We start from the raw sequence: 23,220 nt of genomic DNA on the forward strand, positions 1-23,220 counted from the left end.
AATTTTCTTCAGACTGTGATAATTTGCATACAATGTTTGGAATATTTGATGAGTTAGTAGAATGAAAATTTTAAATACAAAAATAAACTACAGTATTTAAAATCTTTCTTTTTGTGTACATTAAGATAACACTATAAGAAACTATTCTTTAAATGTGTTATTTGTTTTCTCAATATACAGTATATTTTTCATGTTACCTTTACATTATAACCATTAATCATATATGTTACATGTTTTGATTTAAATTATACATGCTACATGTTTTGATATAAAGTTGCACTTGCACATTTGTAGACTAAATACCAATTTCTTTATTTTATTTTGCAGTGCACCTGTAATGTTTGCATACTTTTTGCCTATGCTGTATCAATACTGGTTCGAGCTCTGGGAAAATTTCAGAAAATAATGCTTATTTAAAAATAACAGTAACATCAACAGTTCCCAAACAAGTTATTCATGGGATATAAAAATGTACTTTATTTGGACTTCCTGTGGGAATAATGTACGTATTGTGATGAAACACAGGAACAGAAACCATTTGTGTTAATTTATAGGTAGAATGTCATGCATATGTGTCAGAAGAGCTCCTCATGGGAACGATCGAGGTATGTAATAAACCACCAGGACGAAAGGAGGTGCTGTTGCTATCATTCTCTTTAACTTCTCTCCCTGCAGCTCAGAGAAACTGTCAAGTGAGGGCACTTAGCCCCATACCTTCCAGGTCCCCAACTATAAGACCCCCCGGCTGCCCAGAAGGAGTAATTTTTTGTGACCAAAGCGACCCAACGGATGGAGCTCCTGACAAACAGACCCTGAACCTATGACTAAAGCTAAACCGTTCACTTAGTTTAAAACCTGAGGGCGAGAAGCCTAGATGCCAAGAGGAGTTGTTTTTTGTTGAACCTTTTTCTTAAGTTAAACAGGACGACCCAGTTAGCACCCCAACTTTTGTTTTTGAGACCTGTCATTCTTGCCCACAATCATTAGGGTCTTTCCTAATATATCACTGAACTATTTCTCACAAAACTATACATTTCTAGCATTGTTTTGTCCACTATATATTTAAAGTATTATAAAGATGTACACAAGGATAAGTGGAGTTGAAAATAGGTGGGTGGATAGATGCATTATCTGGAAATTTAGCCCCTTTTTATACATAAACTCTAAAATGTTCAATTTCTTTACAAAACTCTGCAACAATAACCTTTATATTTTGGCAGTTCATCTCCTAAGTGCTACTTGCTATATATCCTTTACTCACTTTCTAACAGCCTTCACATTTTGTCCATAAATTCCATTATCTCCACCTGTCAAATCAAGGATATGTCTAGTGGGAGCCAGGTTTGGCAGTTGAAATAACAATGTACCGGTAATTATGTATTTATTATAAATATTAACAATGCACCTGCAGAACAATCTGCAACAGTTCTTTACGTAACCTGCCACTCATAGCTTGTCATATAGACTGGCTTTTTTCCAACTAAATTAACATTTTCTTTGTAATTTCCTCAATTAAATAATAATGTACTTCAAAAGGATATCTACTTTTTGTAATGTTACCGAAAAATAAAATTTTTGAGCAGATTCCTGAGTGATGTTAGTCTATAAAACAACATCTACTAAAACAGATTTGTGGAAGAATTTCTTTGGAAAACACCTGGATAGAAGACTGTTGTGATCATATAAGATTCAATAAGATTCGTGATGTAACTAAAGACGATGTCCAAACAAATTCTGTGTATCATTCTATAAATAAGAGAAGAGCTAAAACAAAAACCAGCAGGCTCAGAGCACCGCAAGGACCAGGCTTGAGAAGCATCAGGCAGAATAATTATAGCAGAGGAAAACATTCTGTGGTATTATTTTTGGCGTGACTCTTATATAAAAATATCATTACTTATATTTAAACAGTCCAAACGTTTTCACTATTTTAGTTATTTAATGACATGCATTCATTTTAAATTATGTATGAAGCCAACCAGGCAGAATATAAAAAACTGCAAATGTTAAGAAAGAAGTGAACATACAGACTTAGATGCATGCAAAGGCGTGAGTTTTATAATATCTTTTTGAAGAATTTTATTTTTGAAGAGATTTAAGGCACGCTCACACTGTGGCAAATTTGAACATTTGAGAGGTAGAAACATTCTCAACCTGCGAGATTCATTCCTCTGTCTGTTCAGAAAGAATTAAAAATAAAAAAAACTGACCTACACTATAAACACTCATCACCCACTTTCCTCCCAGGTGTCAAAAAATGAAACCTTTTAAAAAATGTGCAGTGTTATGCTAAACACACAGGGCTAGAATTTAAAGTCTGACCAAAAATGAAATTTAAGATTTAGACAACATCTACATGTTAATGGCGAAAAAGAATGCCATGCCACCCAAAGAATTTACAAAAAAAAAAAAAAAAAAAAATCTAAAAGCAAGAAAAAAAGTAATTTATTTAAAACGTTTAAATCAGAAGAGTTTTACATTTTAAGTCATTTTGCATGAATGCCAAATTGAAATTAAATTCAAGCCCTGTAACTATGGGAGAATGTATCTATTTAAACAACACATTCAGCACAATCCTTTCCCAACGTACATAGTCCAACACACCAATTGCGGTTATATAAATCCATCAAAACAGCTAACTACACAACAGACTCTACCTCACCATGTTTATTTAGGGGTTAATGGCACTAGATTACATTTTGTCAAAAATTTTACTCTTTTTTTTTATAACAGTCAACAACACAAAACAAAACAATGTGAAAGGTCATTTACTGCGTAATGCAAGTAGCACTCAAAAGCATGTGTGTTTTTTCTTCTTTTTTAGTGGTATAGGTAGGTTCATAAAATGTTGATATTAGCACCATTACTGCATTTAACATCTATGGATTAGAACCTTGTCCCAGTAAAAAAACAAAATGAAGAGTCACTGATTAGGTGGATTTAAATGATGAGATCCTTGTCAACGTCCTCTGCAAAAAAGAAAAGAAAAATACAAAGTTAAGGTGTGAACCTGTGAATAAAGTAGTGTTGCTTTCAGTATTTTTAAAAAAACTTTCTTTACTAACACAAATGCATCTAACTTGATAATGACACAATCTTTTATTAATGAAAGCATTAAAATGTACATGGAAAATGTGTTCTCATAAAGCTTCAGAGGTTTGCTCTTTTGAGAAACTCGTTTTTGCAAAACATATTTCAATAGTGCACTCTACCACAAGGGATTTTAGAACTATACAATTCTATACACATATCCCTTCAACATAAAATATCCCAATAAAGTGGCGTGACTCGCTCTGTGTCAATGAGTCACGGTGGCCTGGATTGATCTATTAGTTGTGCCTCGGCTGTTTGTGAATGTGCTGTTCACCTTGCCTCATTTGACTGATCTCTCACAAGAACTGGAAAGGTTCACCACTGAATGCTTTTGGAAGGATTATTAGCACCTCCAAGTCTGAGTTTAAAGTCTTTTCCCAGAAAAGAGTGCCTTTTTCCAGACAGGTAAGGAAGTAGCTATTCTAAATTTGGATAGAGGCATCAATATAGTTGTGTACAAAGTATTCTATTTACCAGTCAGCCTGTATTTCCATTCTCACCTAAGGTCACATTCTGAAGGCAGTGAACAAAGAAATGACACTCTGAATAAAAGTAGCCTAAACTAGATTCCCGGACAGGGTTGTCAAACTCACTCTCTATGATAGGCTAAAGAGCTCAACAATATGGAGCACCTCAGAACAAAATTGCTGCTTTGGTGAATTGAGAAACTGTCCAGTTTAAGTTGATTTGACTTGTAGATAGGATGTTCCTAGGGTGCCTCTTTGCGGGCATGTATTAGGCAAAGGCCACTGGGAGAAGACTCAGGAAAGGCTAGAAGGATTACACCTTCCATATTGCCACTCAGGGCCGTCTTAACGGCATCATAGGCCCCTGGGGCAAAGTAGTGCACTGGGGCTCCTGTTTTGATAGCAAAACAGAAACATACATTGGCATGAGAAACATTGTGAGCCCCTATGCTTCTGGAGCCTCCCGGTCAGTGCCAATTGTGCCCATTCGTTAAGAGAGCCCTATGCACTGCTACCTTATCAAGACAAAGTGCGTCAGAAATGAAGTGAAGTGACACATTGATATTATGTGGAGATACTCACGCTCCTTGATGCCAAAGCAAGAGGCCCATTCATCTAGGGCAATGTACTTGTCATTGTCTGCATCACACTGGGTGAAGAAGCGAGTTGTGCAGTGTTCCATGGGAATAAGTGGAGCACGAAGAGGAGCCAGTTCAGTATGGGAGAGGTATCTGCAATAAGAAACAATATTAGATGCTTTCCAAAGTGTTTACATTATTTACTAAGATGAAAACTAAAAACAATGTTTATAAACCACTAGGAGCATCTGAAAGTAACAGTAAGCGTCAATGTAAACCACAATCCTCAGTGTGAATCAGTGAGTTTGGGAAATGGAGGAAGTAAAGAAGGAGTAAACCAGAAAACAATATTAAGTTCCAATTAGGACAAGGCATTGACATACTACAATGCACAAGTGATATATGGTTTGTCAAAAAATTTGAGAGCAACAAGTGAGATGTTGTGATTGATGTCTACATGCTTCTTTTAGTTTTATTATCTCATGTTAATAATTGCTTTAATATGTGCCTTTTCACAATTTTTCCATCATTCCTGTGGACCACTTAGCTTACTTTCACGGGTGCTGATTAGGAGAGAGCAGTAAAAACTTCACATTAATTAGCCATTAATTAGAAAGGTGCTTAGAAAATGTAGCAACCTTAATTTTACTGATTCTGATTTACTGAAAAATTGATTCCCAAAGAGACACGGGAAGAGAAAGTAGGTACAGTGTTGACAGACAGATAGATAGATATCTATTTGTCCCCAGGGGGAAATTTGTCTTAATTTAAACTTAGAAATCTCATAGTCTGGCACAAAAAAGTTTGGCCACATTAATGGACTTAACAGTGGAGTCAATACCTCAGTATAATCACAATGCCCAGAATGTATTTGGAAAATGAACTTCATAGCATTTTTTTTTCATATTGGTTTTAAAGTAGTCCTCGTTTCACTGTTTACAATTTGGATACCTATCAGGTCCGCAGCTTACCAGAATGAGGTACTGCAACAAACCTTTTAGTGAGCTGATTGAAAGTTTTACTTAAAAACAGACAAACCCAAACTCACAAACCTTACATGCATGTGCACTGACCTTCTGACAATCAATTGCACATTTTTATGATATCAATTCCAGTTAGTAAGATTGAGATGACTTTTTTGCACAATGGCTCTAAATGTTAGTATTTTTACTGAATATATAATAATTCTGAAATTTTATATACAGTATATGCACAGATTTTATATACAGTGTATATATATCCATCCATTATCCAACCCACTATATCCTAACTACAGGGGTCTGCTGGAGCCAATCCCAGGGCACAAGGCAGGAAACAAACCCTGGGCAGGGCGCCAGCGCACCACAGGGCACACATACACACCAAGCACACACTAGGGCCAATTTAGAATTGCCAGTGCACCTAACCTGCATGTCTTTGGACTGTGGGAGGAAACCGGACCACTCGGAGGAAACCCACACAGACACGGGGAGAACATGCAAACTCCACGCAGGGAGGACCCGGGAAGCGAACCCAGGTCTCTTAACTGCGAGGCAGCAGCACTACCACTGTGCCACTGTGCCGCCCATATTATATATACAGTATATAATACTGATACCTTATCTCTTCCTCTCTCTGCAGACCGTAATATTGATGGCTTTAACATCCTTGACATCACTTCTTGTGGCTGCCTGCCTGGCCCTGCCCCTTCCTGCCAGAAGTCTTTATTTCAAGAAGCTGTGCCATCTTAAGACAGTTTGTTTTGGAGATTTGTGTCAACAACAAAGTTCTTTTCTTATTTTTTAATGCGTTTATAACCCACATTTTCTTTATATTATATGGGGTTTGCCTAGACACACACATACATTCAAATTAATTTAGGTATAGGTTATAATAAGATGTTTTCCCATGTTGCTCTCTTTAGGACCTTCTGATTTAGTGTTTTAGGTGAAGCATGCATTGTTTAATAGGTAAACAATTTTCAGTTAAACTCACAAAGATTGCTTTATCAAAGTTACTTTCTCAGCACAAATACTTGGAGTGTTCTGAAACTGCAAATTAATAATAAAAAAAGTTTTTTTATGATTAAATTGCCCTATGTGACAGTGTGCTGCTTACCCATCAATGGGGTGCTGGTCAAGTTGTCCAAACTGCCAGTGCACGGGGAAGATGTACATGTTGTAGTTCTTTTCAAAGTCATGGGCCAGCAGTTCCAAAGTGTGATCACCAGCCTGAAGACGCTTCTCGTTTTCAAAGATTTTCTTCACCTGCACATCACATATGATAAACAAAATCAGCAACAAAGTAACTGTGCAACTTAGCCTCCTGCAGGCCTTACAAGTGTTACTACTAAGAAAAAGCTGTTTTCAACCAAAGCTGATTTGCTCTTTTATGTCTAACGTCTTTAACAAAGCAATAGGCTTTCACGTGGACTTTGCAGTCAGTCATCATTCAGGACAGATTTTAAAATTATTAAACAGTAGTGCTACTATTCTTGGCCTAGAGAGTGACATCAACCAGACTGCAGAAAACATCTAAAAAGAGTGACTAGATGCCCCTGCAGCACAGCTAGCATTTCAGAATTAACTACACCTAAGAGAGTTTTGGTAGGAATAAAACTGCCAGAAAGTGAATCTATTAATGCTGTCAAAGGTCCCCTGATGTTTAATTGCCATGTAAGACCTGCTGCATGGTCTCCAAAATTGTACACTCTGAAAAATTAAAGTCTGACGTGTCGACTGTTATTCAGCTTTAAACTGCAATCCACATAAAACTGAGACTTAACTACTGTATATGTCCATCAATTTCTGGTGAGTGAAACATTTCTTTACATTACCTTATAAATACAAATCCATTGAAAAAACACAGGAAAATAGAGGTCTACAACTGTAAGGGTCTCATTTAAGAAGCAATTGTGCACACACATGTATGAGTAAATGGATTATGTCTGTATATTTTTAATTAAAGAGCTGCATTGCCATTCTGGTCCATTTGCTATGGATTAAGTTGAACACGCTTGTGAAATTGTAACCTACTGCTTAGAAGCAGATAAAAAGTGGCCTTAACCAAAACTCGCCAAAAAAAAACTACAATAGTGAAAAATAATTTGAAAAATATTGAAAGTAAATATTTGCCCAATCAAGTATAGTCTGTTTGTTATACTACATTGCTTTTCATGATTGTGCAGACACGATAGTGTAAAGGTGTGCCATTGCTGTATATAATGCTGGACTGATAAATCCTGAAACCTGCATATCTGTGCTTAAGTCATATTTATTATCCTTAGTCCTGATTGTTCATTCAAATTTAGTTTTATGCTCTCCTAATGATAGCCCTGACTTAGAAATGATCATTTATCTTAACTTACAATAGTATTTAAGTGCACATACATGACTCTTTTTAATAAATATGCTTTAATGATTTTTTGATGGGAAAATTTACAGTATGTAAGAATTATTATTGGTAAAATGTAAGAATTATTATTGGTAAAATGTATTGGTAAAACTTCACTTGAGAGTTCTCAAGTGCCGGAGGTGTCTAAAACAGGAATATCAAGGCACTAGAAGTAAATGTGAGCCAGAGGAAGAGTGTGCTAAGTAGCTATGGGGGTCACTAAAAAGAAAACAGACTCGCTTCCAACTCATTTGGGCCAAAGTGCCAGGCAGGTCAGTGCTGATGCCCTTTCATTTTTACTTGTTACAGGGTTAGCAAGGTGACAACGAAGCAGCATTGGTATTGCAGAAAAGACACAGCAGTCTTGATCAGCTCTCTTTCTTAGGGGATTATGAAACTGAATTTCAAACTCCCTGTTGCCCTGTCAGCTTTAGAAATTAAAGTGATTAAGCAGAATCCCCATCTGTCCTGAGAGGGGCACATGTCATCTATTAGAGTTTCAAAGAAAGTAGGGTGGTGTACCGTGTTAGCCATTATACAGTAGATCTAATGAGAAGTCAAGCACAATGACACCCTGAATGCTTGCATAGTCTAATCTTTTTAGTTAGCCAATAAAAGGTGTTGTTTTGCTTGACGTCTCATTAGATTCAAAGAACTGAATGTTCAGTGTATTTATTTTGGTATTTTTGGTTGGACAGTTTTTTTCTGTGTGAATATAAGAAAGAATTTTATCAAACGAATAATCTTTTGAATGAAAATGCAGATGACAACATAATGCTAAATATTTTAAGTGAAGTGGAAACTGCAGTACTATATGTGTTATAACAGAACACAGATAACATTAGTGCTTTAACAGATTATCCTGTATAAAGTCTCTCTTGCCCAGACAGTCACTATTGCCTTTTCTTATTGTTGTAATCTTGTGTTTATGAGGAAGCGTGACTCACCCTGAGCTTCTGCTTCTCAGTGAGCAGGTTGTTGTCCTCATCACGCTCGTACAGGGTGACCAAGACATTCTTCAGCCAGTCCCTCATGCGGAGTGGAAATTCGTTTAATTCGTTATCGAGACAGGGAGCAATGTCTGCAGACAAAGAGATGAAAAACACAGAACATAACCTTCTAAAAAAAGAAAATAAAATGCTAAATTATTTAATCTGTAGCCTTGAGAGATGGATCTACATATCCCCTAACATTTCAATATTTGCAAATGAGAAGAGATCCTACAGTTTGTCTCGCTTATGCAATTAACAACTGGGTAACTGATCCAGTTGTGTCACCTTCTTGTTATATTTGTTTTCTTGTTTAATTAGAGCAAGAATGCCCTGCTTGTTCCAAACTTTAAGTACCTTTTGTTTGAAGAAGTGAAAGAAGACTCCAGCACTTACATCATGTTTGGAAAATGAAGAATGGCATGCAGAGCCAGCTAAGACTTGGCCCTGAATAAGGTGTTGAAAACTGAATTGTGTGTATTTTGTAGGAGTTGGTAAACATGAGCAGTGGAGTGATGTCACCATTCTGCTATGAAGAAGTGGAATTGTACCTTCCTGGATTACAAAAATGTTCCTTTAGTTCAGCAGGATAAGCCAGTACTTTTTTCCACCCTGTGCAGTGACTGGGAAGAAGAACAAGGCTTTACGTGTGACTGACTTGCAGACTGGATGCAGTATAAGCCTGCTATTATAGTACAGAGGACAGTTGAAAATGTAGCAAGGTCAAGGAGTAGTAATAATAATAATAATAATAATACATATTGAAAAAGAGAAATTGCAGCATGCTGAATTAGATGAATGTCTTTTAGATCAGCAGGATAAGGCACTCATTGTTTCCATTCCATTCGAGTATTGCGAAAAACAAAGCTCAAGGCCTGAACACTGGTGTGACGTCCTGCACTATCACTGGAGTGGAGTGATTGAGGCATCCTTGTTTCCTTTGCTCTGTAGGTTAAATGCTTGTTTTTCTACCCTGTGCAAAGTCATATTTGTAAGTTCTATAGGGCACTTTACTGTGCTCTGTGAAATGAATCTGTTACAATACTGTCACTGCAGTCTCTATTCTTGCAACATTGATCAAATGAAAAAGGTGAACCTATGACTTTTAATTTATTGTAAAAGCTACAATTAAGCTAGAGGGGTAGGGTTGCTCTCAAACTCTAATTTGTGCTGGATGACTTTGTGCCTCTCTATAATAAAGCTGACCTTTGATACCACCAGCACACTTAGAGCTGTCAATAAAAATATTCATTCAGGTCCCTGCTAAGCGCAATTTCAGCTCCCCAGCATATGATGTCACACTGCTTCTTCCTATTACATATGCCATAATACAGCATCATGACTCAAAGACAAATCAAAATGCTTCATCTACACAACGTGCAGTCAAATGAGACAAATGGTTTAGGTGGACAAGTAGCCTCTTTTAAAGGAATTGTGTGAGCTGTCACTATTATAGTAACAGTGTGAGAAAGAGAGAGGGAAAAAGATGAAGGTACCCTGCTGAAGGTAAGCCACAGCCTGTTTTTACTCATGTGGTGCACTCATAAAAAAATAACGGTGCCAGCGTGATTCCTTGGAAGGATGCTACAGGGGAACAATTTTTGGTTCCCCAAAGAGCCGTCCACATTAAAGTTTCAGAAAGAGCCATTTATTTATTTGGGTCTGTAACAGGCTCCATACAGCAAATGGCCATGAATAGATGGTAACAGATTTGTGAAATACAAATAGATCAAGATTTTAAAATGACAATAACACAGGCTAAGTCCAGGTTTTTTTAATCTGTTTGTGCCTTTCTATTTAGCCAACCAAACCTTAAATATTTCAGGGTTTTGTGTTTCTACATATTAGGAAGCTTTTCAAAGCACAAAGAACCAACTTCATATGCAAAGAACCCTTCCCAGAATGAAACGGTGCTTTGTCAAGCAATAGATCTCCGAGGAACCACATAACCTAATAAAGAACCATAAAGTGCTATTAAAGAACAGTTATTTTTAATAGTGTACCCAGTCAGAATAAGGTGCCAGTTAGGCACCACGTGGCTCACATTTGGTGTTTTCCCCATGTATGGCATTGCTAATACTGTAAAATATGCAAAATTCTGACTTACTACCTGCTTTTTCAATGTCAATCCCCTGGCTGCAACATTCTGCATAAAAATACATAGAAAATCATCTAAAAATAAATAAGATTCACTTTTTTAGTATGAAAAAAAAATTGCAAAAAAAAAACAGGTTATCCTGAGTGTTTGATGATATCCTTTTTTTATTGGATTTACATCATTCTTTGAATAATTTGAAAAATTTCAACCTGGCAGCTACATACATGTTCTTACCTAAGTAAAATGCACCCCAGGGCTTTAGATAGCAAATATGCAAATAAACAAAAGAAAAAAAAGCAAAACAAACAAACAAAAAAAAAAAAAAAAAAACTAGTGGAACTTGCATGCTGCTCTATTTCTGTTTCTTTTATATTACAGGGAAAATAAAAAAGCAGTTCTGACAACAAGTATAGTACAATGCTCATTGGGTTTTCAAGTTGTAAATTGTAATGTCTCTCTTATGATTTTTCTTTGGTTTATTATAGTATATTTATTTCTTACCTGAATGTGAAAGGTCCTAGGTACAATAATGTTTAGCCAGAGAAAGAATTCAAACACCGATTCCACTAATAAATTCTTTGCAAGACCAAAGCCACATTTTTTAATATGACCTATAAGATCAAATATTGCTGGGAAACTTCAAAAAACACTTTACTTTTCTCTTTTGTGGGTATTTAGACAGAAATATGCCAGCTTCTCTGACATATTTCTGTCTGTCAATGACACTCAAAGAAAAAACTAGCATTTGCTCTAGTGAATGTAATTCATGAACAAGATGTGGCCTATTGTTATATTCCCTATATACAAAAGCAAGGCTGGGAGAAGCTTTAAGTACCTCTCATTTTGGAGGATGGCATCTGTTAAAAAGTAGAATGCCAATTGAAAGATGGAATTTGCAGCTGCCAGGTGCCATCTGCAGTTAATGCAAAGTCGGCCAAGGTAATAGTCACTTACATTTGCAAGGCCCAATGTAATCCAGGTGAAGCTTGTGTCCTTTCTTTGTTCCTTCCAGGGTGCATTTGGTGGCAAAAAAGTGGCAGGAAGAATCATAAGTCTTGTTGTCAGTACCACAGACCTTTGGGATTGAGGAAATTGTACAAGATAAGATTAGAAACTATTCTCTTTTATTTTATTTTTGACTCTTCCAACCACTTTCTCAGCATACTGTTTCAAAGAGAAGTAGAGCCTATTCTGGCAGTTAGATGCAAGTTTTGCTTATTCATTTTATTTTAAACTAATTTTAAAATAATGTTTTTTGTTTAACAACAATAAAATCCAGACACAGGAAAGAAAAAAGTCTGAATTAGAGTAAGCCACCCTAATTTAGGGTGTTCATAAGAAATGTAATGAATTAATTCTTGATTCAGAAGTACATAATAAAGAAGAACAGTTGCATCATATGTTTGAAATAATAAAATGTATGCTTCAATTTAAATGGTTAAAGTCTAGATATCCTCAATTTGAATAGAAAATTTGTTATATTACTCATTCGGATAGAGGTCTATAGAGGGCTAGATCACCAGTAAGCAATCAAAAATAACATGATATTTGTAATCACTGACACTGAAATATTCTAAAGCAATGCCCAACATGCTTATATTTGAAATGTGTCAATTTTAACATTCTGGAAGTTGCTACACTGGTAAATAATCAAATATCAAAAATATCATTTTTGTGATCAGCAACCTGAAATCGACACTGCACATAGGTATAGTACCAATCCCAACTTTTTCAAGATTTTGTGAAAAGAAGTTGGACTTTCCATTAGAGGGTGAACCCCTGGGGTCAGTTCATGTGGCATACACAACTTCAAGTCCCTGTGATGATTTCTGCCGAGACACCTATCGGTTTACTCTTTATAATTTTCTGCACCATCTGGTCCAGAAATGGCCCAAACTTTAATGTTTTCAGTTTAAAAGACTCAACCGTAGGGGGAAACCTTAAAATGCTTCAGCCCTTTAATAACTAGACATCAAGATGAATTGAACTGTATAAAATATGTGGGGGTTCTCTCATATTGAGTCAGGAGGCACCAGACAAAAAAATACTGGAATAAGTAATTGAAATAAGGAATTCTAATGAAAACAATGCAAACGTAACATTGCCTTTGCCCATTTCTAACATTAAACCTACACATTAAACTATAAAGGTCTGCATATTAAACAGAAAATCCTCTTTTTGCATTGAAAAAGTGAAAATTGTATCATGTTGTTAATATTTCCTTTTCTTCACTTATTCTCTCATTTTCTGTGAAATAACTTAGCGTAACATTCTCAAACCCTTTTTTTGTTTTTAAATATGATTCCTAAAAATGATCTATTTGTATTTGACTTACAGTAACTGTTACAAGAAAGGTGAAAGGTGGTCTGACAATATTTTGATTTTACCTTATACATGAACAAGAGCTGACATTTCAGTGTGTAAACTCTTAGTACCCACTGTATAAGGAATTTTGATATACTGTATAATGTAAGAGAGTCCTACTATACATAGTAATTGAGAGGATAAGCATTAAAAAAATGTTTACTCCAGATGATAAAATTTTTCAGTTATACTTTCAGTAACTGTCCAATGTGAACTTGTGACAAATTAATATTTTTCTTCTTCGTACAAATCTGACTAAATGTTTTTGACATTACTCACATGCTCAAACTCTCCATTGCTGGCTGGGCAAGTGGAAGGGTCCTGGCAAACACAAATTGGATTGTTGCTGTCATCCAGCTCGCACACCTTGCCCTTCTTGCAGTGATGGTTGAGGCAAGGATCTAAAAATAGAGAAAATCATTTTTATTGCTATAACTTATGCCATTCATCAGCAATAGGATAACTGACTGCTATCTGGATTATTATAAACAAATAACATTAAAGAATTTTGATGTACTAAATATATTCCCAAAAGAGGCAGCATCACTTAAAGAGTGCCACTTTGCTGTGTGCCACTCTCTAATTACTGTAAGAGCTACTTACTCACATACAACAGATTCTAGCCAAATCTGTGCACTGTAATATCAGCTTCCAAGAGAGACGAAAGCTTGTAATTAGTGTTGTCTACTTGCCAAGCCAGCCTACGATTATATACCCTTTAATAAGTTTCATCTACCACCTCCTGTTTAAATTTAGTGATGTGGTTGCTAGAGAGGTTAAGGCGCAGTAGGAAGTTGGCTTATACATGTCTCACATTGCACCTAAAGTTGTGTGAAGAAGCAGCAGCTGAAAAAACTTCTTGTGGCTTAAAATGTTGTTTTAAAAATCGATTTAAGAAAATAACATATATATTTGTATATATTTGAAAGGTATTCTAAACATACATTTAATACAGGAGTATTAAGTATTTCATTAAAGAAATAAGTAAGGGTTAGCAAAACCATTCAAATTATTTTAGCTAATTGTTCTCCTACTAAGAGATACATAGATAAATCACAATAAATGGGTTTGCAAGGTCCTGAAAATCTTATTACAATCTATTTTCAAACTCTAATTTATTAGTTATTCAGGTATGAGGAACCACTGCCTGGAATAAGGCAGTGCAGGGACTGCCTCTGTAAGAGACACTAGTCCATTACAAGGCACATTTATTTATAATTGGCCAATTTAAACATGCCAATTAACCTAAAATGTATGTTTGTAGGATATGAGAGGAAAATGCAGTACCCAGAGCAAAACCATTTGCTACAGATAGATACAGTGAACTCTTCACACATGGTTAACTCAGGTCTCCAGAGCTTTGAAATGATGGCTATACAGTAGTGGTAATACTATGCCACAGTGGCACATTAGCCCTAAATGTATTCATTTATCTATTTCAGTAATTTGCTTACTCTAGTACAGGCAAGAGGAGAAATGATGTTTTTCTAACCAAAGAAGGAAACCAAAACTATTTCTTTTTAATTCTGGAAGGGCTTTAAAAGAAGAAATAGCATAACATGCCTGTAAGAACCAACCCTATACTGGGCACACTCACATACTCTGGATCAATTCAGAATCTTCAAACAGCCTAACATGTATGTTTATGATGTGGGAGGAAACCAGAATACCTGGAGAAGACCCACAAGAACTTGGGAAAGTTTTTAAACTCCACAAAGACACTTCCCATACTGGCAATCTAACCCCAGAAAACTGGAATTGTGAAGCAGCTGGTCTAACTATCACACTTCTGTGCCAACTAACCCTTAACTTTTTACAGAAAATAAGAGATTATTAATCAAATGAAATGGTTTATTTAAGGTCTTGGTGGCTTGTAAAATGATGAATTGTGTAGTATTCTGGGAATAAATTAAGGCAGCAAACTGACATAGCATGCAATGTTGCTGCCTCAGTGCTAAGAGCTGAGCCAGGGTTTTTTTTTTTTTTTGGTTAGGGTGCCTTCTGTTAATCCATGCTCACATATTTAACCTTTTAGGAAGAACATTTTGCATACAAAAAAATGCTATTAGGTTCATTGGTGATACTGAAGTGATTCTGTGTGAGAGTGTGAGTGTTCATCAATTAATCAGTCTTATTTCCCCACACTACTAGTATATACTCTAACAAGTCAATTTACACAGCAAATGAGTTCAAAATACAATGCCAAACTGAAAAAGCTAAACCATAGTACAGGTGTAATTAAGGGAGCAGTACTGGCACACAACTGGAGGTGTTTGGATGGAATATTATACTGTATCAAGAACTGAGACTATTGAACTTTGAGTTCCATTACACATGGAGATCCGGTAGCTCATTATGATATGGTTATAGTCCATTTTAAAATAACGTATGAAGAACAGTTCTAGAAAACCTCTTTAGATCTATACAAAGGAACCATGGAGCTAAAAACAAAACACGCAAAAACTTATGGAAAACTTAAAGGATATCAAATGATCTTGTATAAAATATATAGAGGGGGTAAACATCACAATTCCTTAGCCTAAGATGATAGTGTTTATTACCCTGATACCAGTGTTTTACACATGGTTCTGCATAAGACTGAATATCAGTGTCGCTAAGGCAGCCACTAAAATGTGATCGCTGCATTTAGCTTGTTGAAATGTGTTGATACTTCATGAACAAAGCCAACGATTGCAGTCTAGCTCCATAACACACAAAAGAAGTATAAATTGGATTTGATAATGGATCAGTATATGACACAGATGCTCACTATCAGCTGGGACTTCCTCTGCAACTTCAATGGCCTCGTCGAACTCTCCAGTCTCAACCTGAACAGGGTTTGAACCCACAGGTGTCTCCTGCATTTGAAAACATCAAAAGCAAAGAATTAAGAAATGAAAAACACCTAATAAAAGTTTCTGAGCAAGTAAAAACCCAAATAGTATAAACTAGTACATTATTCTTACATACACCCCATGTAGTAAGGTATACTAGTCAGCTGAATGGGGTCAATCAATGATTTTTGCTTTGTTTTAGTTTCCCTGCTTGTTATGTTTTGCTAATTATTGACATACGGTTGTATTTGTGGCTAATATTGTTATTTTACTTTCAGTATTTGTAAATTATTTTTAACATAGTTAATTTTCTATGATCTAGTAGGAATTCCAGTCCTAGCGCCACCCTCCAGAAAATAACCATCTATCTACCATAGCCAGGTGTTACATGGGCATCTCCTTGGCCTGGTCCACCCACTCAGGGGGTCAATAATGTTGATCCTGTGAGCTGGGAATCATGCCACATTGCCGTAGTACCGTAACTGAAGCTCCCTCACAATGCAAGTAATGTGCCTCATTCGGGATTCAGTGAGCAACTGCTCATTCAACACAAAGTCAAACCAGCAGTACCCAATGATTCTCCAAACAGACACAGTACCAAATGAGTCCAGTCTTTGTCTCAGTTCACTGGATAGTGTCCATTTCTCACAATTTTGTAGAAAATCAGGAAGTACCAGGAGTCAGGGTGGGGCTGGACCATGTGTCTGCTTATGGGGTTGCCAGCAGGGATCCTGATCTGTTTCGTTAAGTGGTGGGTTCAGCAATGGGCTGTACCAATGCATGCTCCCCAACCTAACCTGACCTGACCTAGTATGGATTCATCTCTTTGAATTTGAAAGCAAAAGACAGTCAATGGAATCTATTTCCCCTTAGAAGAAGTGAAGAAGTGACTGCAAATACATGATACACACTGGTACAACAAGGGCATACATTTACTTCTTTCTTGCACAAGGCTGTTGTGGTTGACAGAGGTTAGGTAGAAAAATAAGCATAGCAAATACATGTAGGTACCCTATGGGTTTAATGAAACAAATCAAATTTAAAAAATGTTGCAATAATACATATTGTATAAATAAGTTAAAAATAAAAATTAAAATTATCGTACCTCGATCACTTCATCAACAACGGCCTCTTCCTCTGCAATAGCCTGATGAACAAAAATGAGGCCATTAAAACCTGCAAGTTTTCCTTCTGCTGAATTTTTCTTCATGTTTTGGGACATCAATATATAACATAAGAAATTTGCATAAATGATTATTTTGCATAACTAGGTTTTATTAATGGTAATAAATAATGTGGCAATTATCACATTTCTTAAAAGGGTGCAATATCATGTTGTAAAGTATGTTATTATAATAAGAAGGAAAAAATATAAAATAAAGGCTTTTCTGACTCACCTCGTGGTCCTCAATAAGCTCAAACTCTTCCTCAAAAGGTTCCTGCTGCTAAAGTAACAAAAAGACAAAAATGGAACAGTGGATGGAAATAATAAACACATTTAAAAGTGAAAATGCACACACTTTCAACTTGAAAATGACTTGAAAATTACTTATGTACAAATGTGGAACATGTTAACAGTTACCCATTATAGCCTTTAAATGTATAGTATGTGTTTTACAAAATGTTTTAATAAACATAATTCTTATTATTTTGCAAAGCCAAAAGCAACATTAAGGACTATTTTACAAAATCTTGGGTATGGATGGTTAGAACTTTCATTGTGGTGATAATTATACATTTATCAATTTTTGATCCTATTTAATTCAGTTCAGAGTTGTGGGAGGTGAAGCCCATCCTGGTAGCATCAGGAAGAGTCCAGTCCTGGTGGGGAGGTCAGCTCATCAGAAGATACATTTATGTATATTCAGTAGTTCTAATTTAAAATCTCCAGTTAAGACAAATAGCCAGTGAAAAACCCACAAAAACACAAGAAGGCACAAACAGTGATGGCCAGCATTTGAAGCTAGGGATCTTGAGCTGTGAGGCAGCAGTGCTCATGACCTAAGCCAAAATACCTGGAAACTAAAGAATTAATAAAAACAACATTGCCATATGTATTTATTCTCTAAATAAACCCTTCTATCTATCATTTGCACATGTCAGGTCATGTGACAAAAAGTCTGTATATTGTAGGAGAAAAATCAAAGCAGTATGGGCAAAATATACATACTCTAAGCTTACTGTATATAGGCCAGGATTTGAACTCACGACTCTGATATTAAATTACAGGTCTCTGGTGAAGTTCACTTCATTATCTCCAACAACTATGTGGTGAAAATGAAACAATGTGAGGGCTGGTTGAGCAAAGAGAGTGCAAGAAACCTGAGTCAGGAGGTCTTAGATATACAGTATCTTAGAAAACATATAACATTAAAACATTTGAACAATTTTGCTGAGAACAGGCCTTTCACCTCAACAAAGCTCGCTAACCTACTTTCCATTTTTTCCAAACTCAGGTTTACAAAGTCCCTAAATTTTACGTCACTCTACTTGGTTATTTATTGCCTGTTTCTGTACGTAAAAAAATCTTTCAAATGTTCAAAAATCTACCCATGATAAGTTTTCATCTGCATCCATGTGTTTTTGTTGAAGAACTTAAAAGTAATAACTATGATCCCCTAATCTAATTTTTACAGAAGTTGAACAATTTTGAACAAAGGCACTCTATTTGCCTAAGCTGAAAAAGTTCAACTCCTTTAATCTGTCTTTGTAGCTCAAATTTTGTAGTCCTGATATGAACCCTGAAGTCAGCCTAATTGTCCTACTCTGGACTTTCTCTAAGACTATTATAACTTTTTTCAAATATGGAGACAAACTGCACACAGTACTCTAGATGAGGCCTCACTTGAGTGTTATATAGCTCAAGCATAATTTTATCATATAACCTAACATACTATTACCCTTGTTTATGGCTTTTGTACACTAGAATTAGATAATACTGAGCCCACTAGGTTTTTCTCATAAGATGTATTTTCAAGTTTCAACCCTCACATTGTAATTTCAGATCTATTTTTAACCCCCTGCACATAATATCTTACATTTACTTACAATAAATTTCAATTGCTACAAATCTGCCCAAATGTGAAATCCATATGCAATGATTTGGCTGATTGTACATGACATTCCGTTTCACCTAGTTTAGTATCATCTTCCAACTTAACCAGCTTGTATTTTTATATTGTTTAGACTGTGGGCAGATCATTTATATTTATTAAAAAAACAAAAGGCCCCACCACTGATCCTTGAGGTACACCACTGTCCAAATGTCCTAATTCTAAAAAAAGTCCTCTAACCATAACTCATTATGCCTGGCATTTAAGCCAGTTTTGTTTCCACCTACACCTTAAATTCCCACTTCTTTTCATTTAATGATTAACCTCTCACAAGTTACCTTATCAAGAGGGTTCTGAAAATCCAGATAAGTAATATCAAAGGCACCTCCCTGGTTGTATGCTTTTGTTGTTTCCTCATAGAATTCCAGCATATTAGCGAATCACAACCTCTCCTGTCTGAATCCATGCTGACCATTCACAAACACCCCTGTTCATACCATGTGATGCTTGATCTTTTCCTTAATAATTGCTTCTATGAGTTAACCCATGATGCATGTTATGCTTACTGGCCCAACATGAGTAAATCCAGATAATGGCTGTCATACTGGTTATTGCTGTATAACAAATTTTATATCATTTATGAAATTTAAAAACAAAAATAAGGGATTGTACTGTATACTTACTGTAGGTTTTGTAAGTATAACTTACCCTAACCTACTAAATATACATAATAATATTTTAAAATATTTTATCTGCTAGCAGAGACAGAAGTGAAGCCATTACAATTATTTATTATTTTATAATATAATGTATAGTTTTCTGTGGTGGGCTGGCGCCCTGCCCAGGGTTTGTTTCCTACCTTGCGCATTGTGTTGGCTGGGATTGGCTCCAGCAGGCCCCTGTGACCCTGTAGTTAGGATTTAGTGGGTTGGATAATGGATGGATGGATGGATGGATGTATAGTTTTATCAAGTGCCATCCATCTTGTAAATTGTGCTGGTACAAATGCGTTCATACCTGATCTCCACCAAGTTTAGTAACAACTTTAATAAGACAGCAGCCTTACAGTCCACCACTTTAGTCACCAGCCTGAACTGATTGTTTCTTAGGAATAGTTTAATCTTTATAAATAATTAAGAAAGTTTTTTTTTTCTATCTTTCATAATTAAGTGTCATTCTCACTCTGCCCAAATGGTTTCCAGCATCACCAAAAAAGAATGATGGCTCCAAATTGTCCCTGAAAAATATATTCTAGGCAGTTCAGACATCTAAAATGTGCATGTTTCAAGCATTATCCACTTCATCAGGGTCAGGGTCATTGTTAGTAGTGGCCAATCCCAGCAGCAAGGTAGGGTAACCGTCTATCATGGTATAATATGAATTATGACTACTGATAAATAAAGGTTGAAGTCTCAAATAATTTAACAGCAAATCATTTCTGAGATTGTACAAAATTATAATCTGAATTGAAGAATACTCACAGGGGCAGCCAAGGCCTTCCCAGCCAGGCAGAGCAGGAAGATAATCCAGACCTTCATTATTGATCCTTAACCTGGAAAGGAAAAAAGGCATTTTTTTTACTCCCCAGTATTAATGGAGACATTTTTCTTTAGTGAGTCATTCACATTAAACAGCTGAATGTGGGTTGCGCTCTGACTTGGAAAAATAGTTCCAGCCATCTGTCTCACAAATCACTTTTCCCACTTGAGGATTCTTATGCTGGCAGAGAAGTGTTGTTTGACATTACTTTAATTGTTTATAGAAAAACTTTACAGTGTATGCTTTTCAAAACCTCCACACTTTCTCAGGAATTTCCTAATGAACTACAACCTGAACCGCAAACCTTATTTAAAGTGCAGGGTGACGATGGAAAAGTCATGCTTTGGGTCACTTTTCCTAAATTCTATTTTTAAAGGACAGCTGAGGAAACCTGTGGTTGACAGGCAGCATAGATGAATTCCAGTGAAAATGGCCTGTGATGCAAGGCATGCCCTTTTATTTATGTGACCAATACGTCCATTGGACAGGCATGTTCCATAAAAAATAAATACAAAAAACAACATTAATTGGCAGCAGGCAGACTCTAACCTTTCTAGCATGTCATATTCTGCTAGCAACCTCATTGTGTTCACCATGTTCAGTGTGCTCAACCCAAATAGAATTTTTAGTTGTATCCATTCATCTAATTTTTAAACCACCTTTCCTATTACTGGGATGTTTGATAGCCTGTCCTAGACAGGAGACCACTTTGTTGCAGGGCACACTAATGCACAAATCCTCATTTATTAGATCAATTACTAACCTACAATATCTGGGATATAACAAATAAACATTAAACCTCTTTTATTTGATTATTGATTTTTGTTTCTTTCACAGTATTTATACTTCATTTTCACTCACAGTGAAAATTAATTAATTCACTCGTTGATCCATTTTATGAACCTGTCTGTTCCATTTCTAGGTTTCAAGGAGCCAATGCCTACATAGGCAGCACCAAAGGAAAGTCACAAACTACTGTATGTCATGTTGTGACACCAATGATGACTGAACAAACTCATGCACGTAGACACATTCACTCACAGCAGTTCTAGTCAAGAATCAACCTGCATGTCATTAAACACCTAGAATTCCTGGAGAAAAGCTTGTAAAAACTCCGCACTGACAATGACCAGGCTGAAATTGTAACCCAGGCCACTGGAGCTTCAATGGACCTGCACTAAACACTGTGCTGCCATGTGGCAATAACTGAGAAAAGCTTCAAATTAACAATGACACTTAATAGCCATTTCTATATCTAAGATGCACAGTTGGATAGGTTATTTAATGAACCTGCATCATTACAGAATTATGGGGATCCTGGGCCTATTCTGGCAGCCACAAGAACAAGGCTGGAGGTAACTGTGCATGGGAGACAGGACAGTACAGGAGAATCATACACACCCTTCTGCATGCATGGCCAGCCATTTTAAATTCAACAGTTAACTTTTCATCCATGAAAACTAGTGTTTCTAAATAAACCTGCACACACACACATAGGGAGAACATGCAAGCCCCACACAGGTCCCAGATAGTGCAAGGTAATGGTGCTGATCACTGAATCACTATTCCAGAACCTACACAGGAGAGTAAAATATTAAAGCCACAACATATCAAAGCCCAGGATGAAGACAGAACAAGAGACAGAACGTTTTGAGCACAAACAAACTCACAATTATAGTGGACCAGTCTTTACTTAATTCATAAGCACCATTTGAATTACATTGATATAATGTTACAATCATGTTAGAACAGCACCTAGTACTGCTGCCTCATGGATCTAGTGTCCATGGTTTGAATTCTCCACCAGGTTGTGGCCTGTTCTTCACGTTTGTGTGTGGATTTTTCTCAGGGTAGTCAGATTTCACTCTGACGTTTTGCAAAGATGTGTCAGGTTGATTACAAATTCTGAACTGGCCCTGTATGAGTGTTGGGTTGTAAATGTGTTAGTGGACCCTGCAATAGACTGGCATCCCATCTGATGCTGATTCCTGCCTTGCACCCAATGCTGCCAGCCCTGGTATTTCTAATTTGCTTTAAGAGGTTTACAGAATGTTTGTTATTTGCAATATCATGTTACAATCAATGATTACTATTGTGTGTCACAGAAAAAAAAGAACAACCATCCAGGAAAATTAAGAAGTGTGGTATTTGGTATAGACAGGGATGAGGCTGATTCAAAGACTTTTTGGCAGTGAATGGAAAAAGGATATTTGGAAATGATCTATAATCCATTATGAAGTAGATAATAATGAAGAGACAACTTATATATTTACCCTACACTTGACATATATAATTTGAAAACAAAGAAGACAAAACAAAGACTGTTTATTGAAATGTCATAAAACCTAGTAATTCAATTATTGGATTCACTTAACACAATTCACAATTAACAAGGCAGAAACTATCCATTCAGTATTAGGTACAAAGCAGGATTAGGCCCTGGATGGAATGACATTTAAATACAACCAAGAAAACATATTTATAAATAAACTGTGACAATACCATCAGCAGCTGATGAGCACAGCGTAGGTTAACTTTAAGAGAAAAAGTCATGTTCTGCATACTACGGTATGGAGTCTTAATACAATATATTGCAATTCCATATACTATATATATATATATGTACAATATACATGTGCAAACCATATCACAGACCTTCATATCCATCAAGGAAGAAATAATTAAAGCAAATCAGCAGCATCAAACACAACCGTTTGTTGTCACTCATTGATATTAACAACCCAAGCAGCTGTTAAGGTCAGCATAACTTTGCAACCTTCCCTAAAAGAATTTTGAGTAAATAAGCCAGTCTGCACAACATTCTTAAGTTCTC

General features: G+C 36.1%; 1 protein-coding gene across 4 annotated transcripts in view; it reads right to left on the reverse strand.

Moving 5' to 3' along the window:
- Positions 1-2,423: 2,423 nt before the first annotated feature.
- The window catches only part of sparc (secreted protein, acidic, cysteine-rich (osteonectin)), a 28,811-nt gene continuing 8,014 nt past the window's right edge, over positions 2,424-23,220 (reverse strand). The window contains exons 2-11 of one of the 4 annotated variants that reach the window (XM_039775339.1): positions 20,330-20,400; positions 17,193-17,240; positions 16,901-16,942; positions 15,732-15,819; positions 13,241-13,362; positions 11,552-11,672; positions 8,458-8,591; positions 6,236-6,384; positions 4,143-4,291; positions 2,424-2,969 (exon numbers count right to left, since the gene is read on the reverse strand). In XM_039775339.1, the coding sequence (XP_039631273.1) occupies positions 2,941-2,969; positions 4,143-4,291; positions 6,236-6,384; positions 8,458-8,591; positions 11,552-11,672; positions 13,241-13,362; positions 15,732-15,819; positions 16,901-16,942; positions 17,193-17,240; positions 20,330-20,386 (939 nt within the window). In that variant the 5' untranslated portion in view covers positions 20,387-20,400 and the 3' untranslated portion in view covers positions 2,424-2,940. Of the gene's footprint in view, positions 2,970-4,142; positions 4,292-6,235; positions 6,385-8,457; positions 8,592-11,551; positions 11,673-13,240; positions 13,363-15,731; positions 15,820-16,900; positions 17,000-17,192; positions 17,241-20,329; positions 20,401-23,220 lie in introns of all 4 variants that reach the window. The other 3 variants (XM_039775340.1, XM_039775338.1, XM_039775337.1) reach the window with 3 other exon arrangements.

The sequence above is a fragment of the Polypterus senegalus genome, chromosome 13 (assembly GCF_016835505.1).
Source record: "Polypterus senegalus isolate Bchr_013 chromosome 13, ASM1683550v1, whole genome shotgun sequence".
Lineage (NCBI taxonomy): Eukaryota > Metazoa > Chordata > Cladistia > Polypteriformes > Polypteridae > Polypterus > Polypterus senegalus.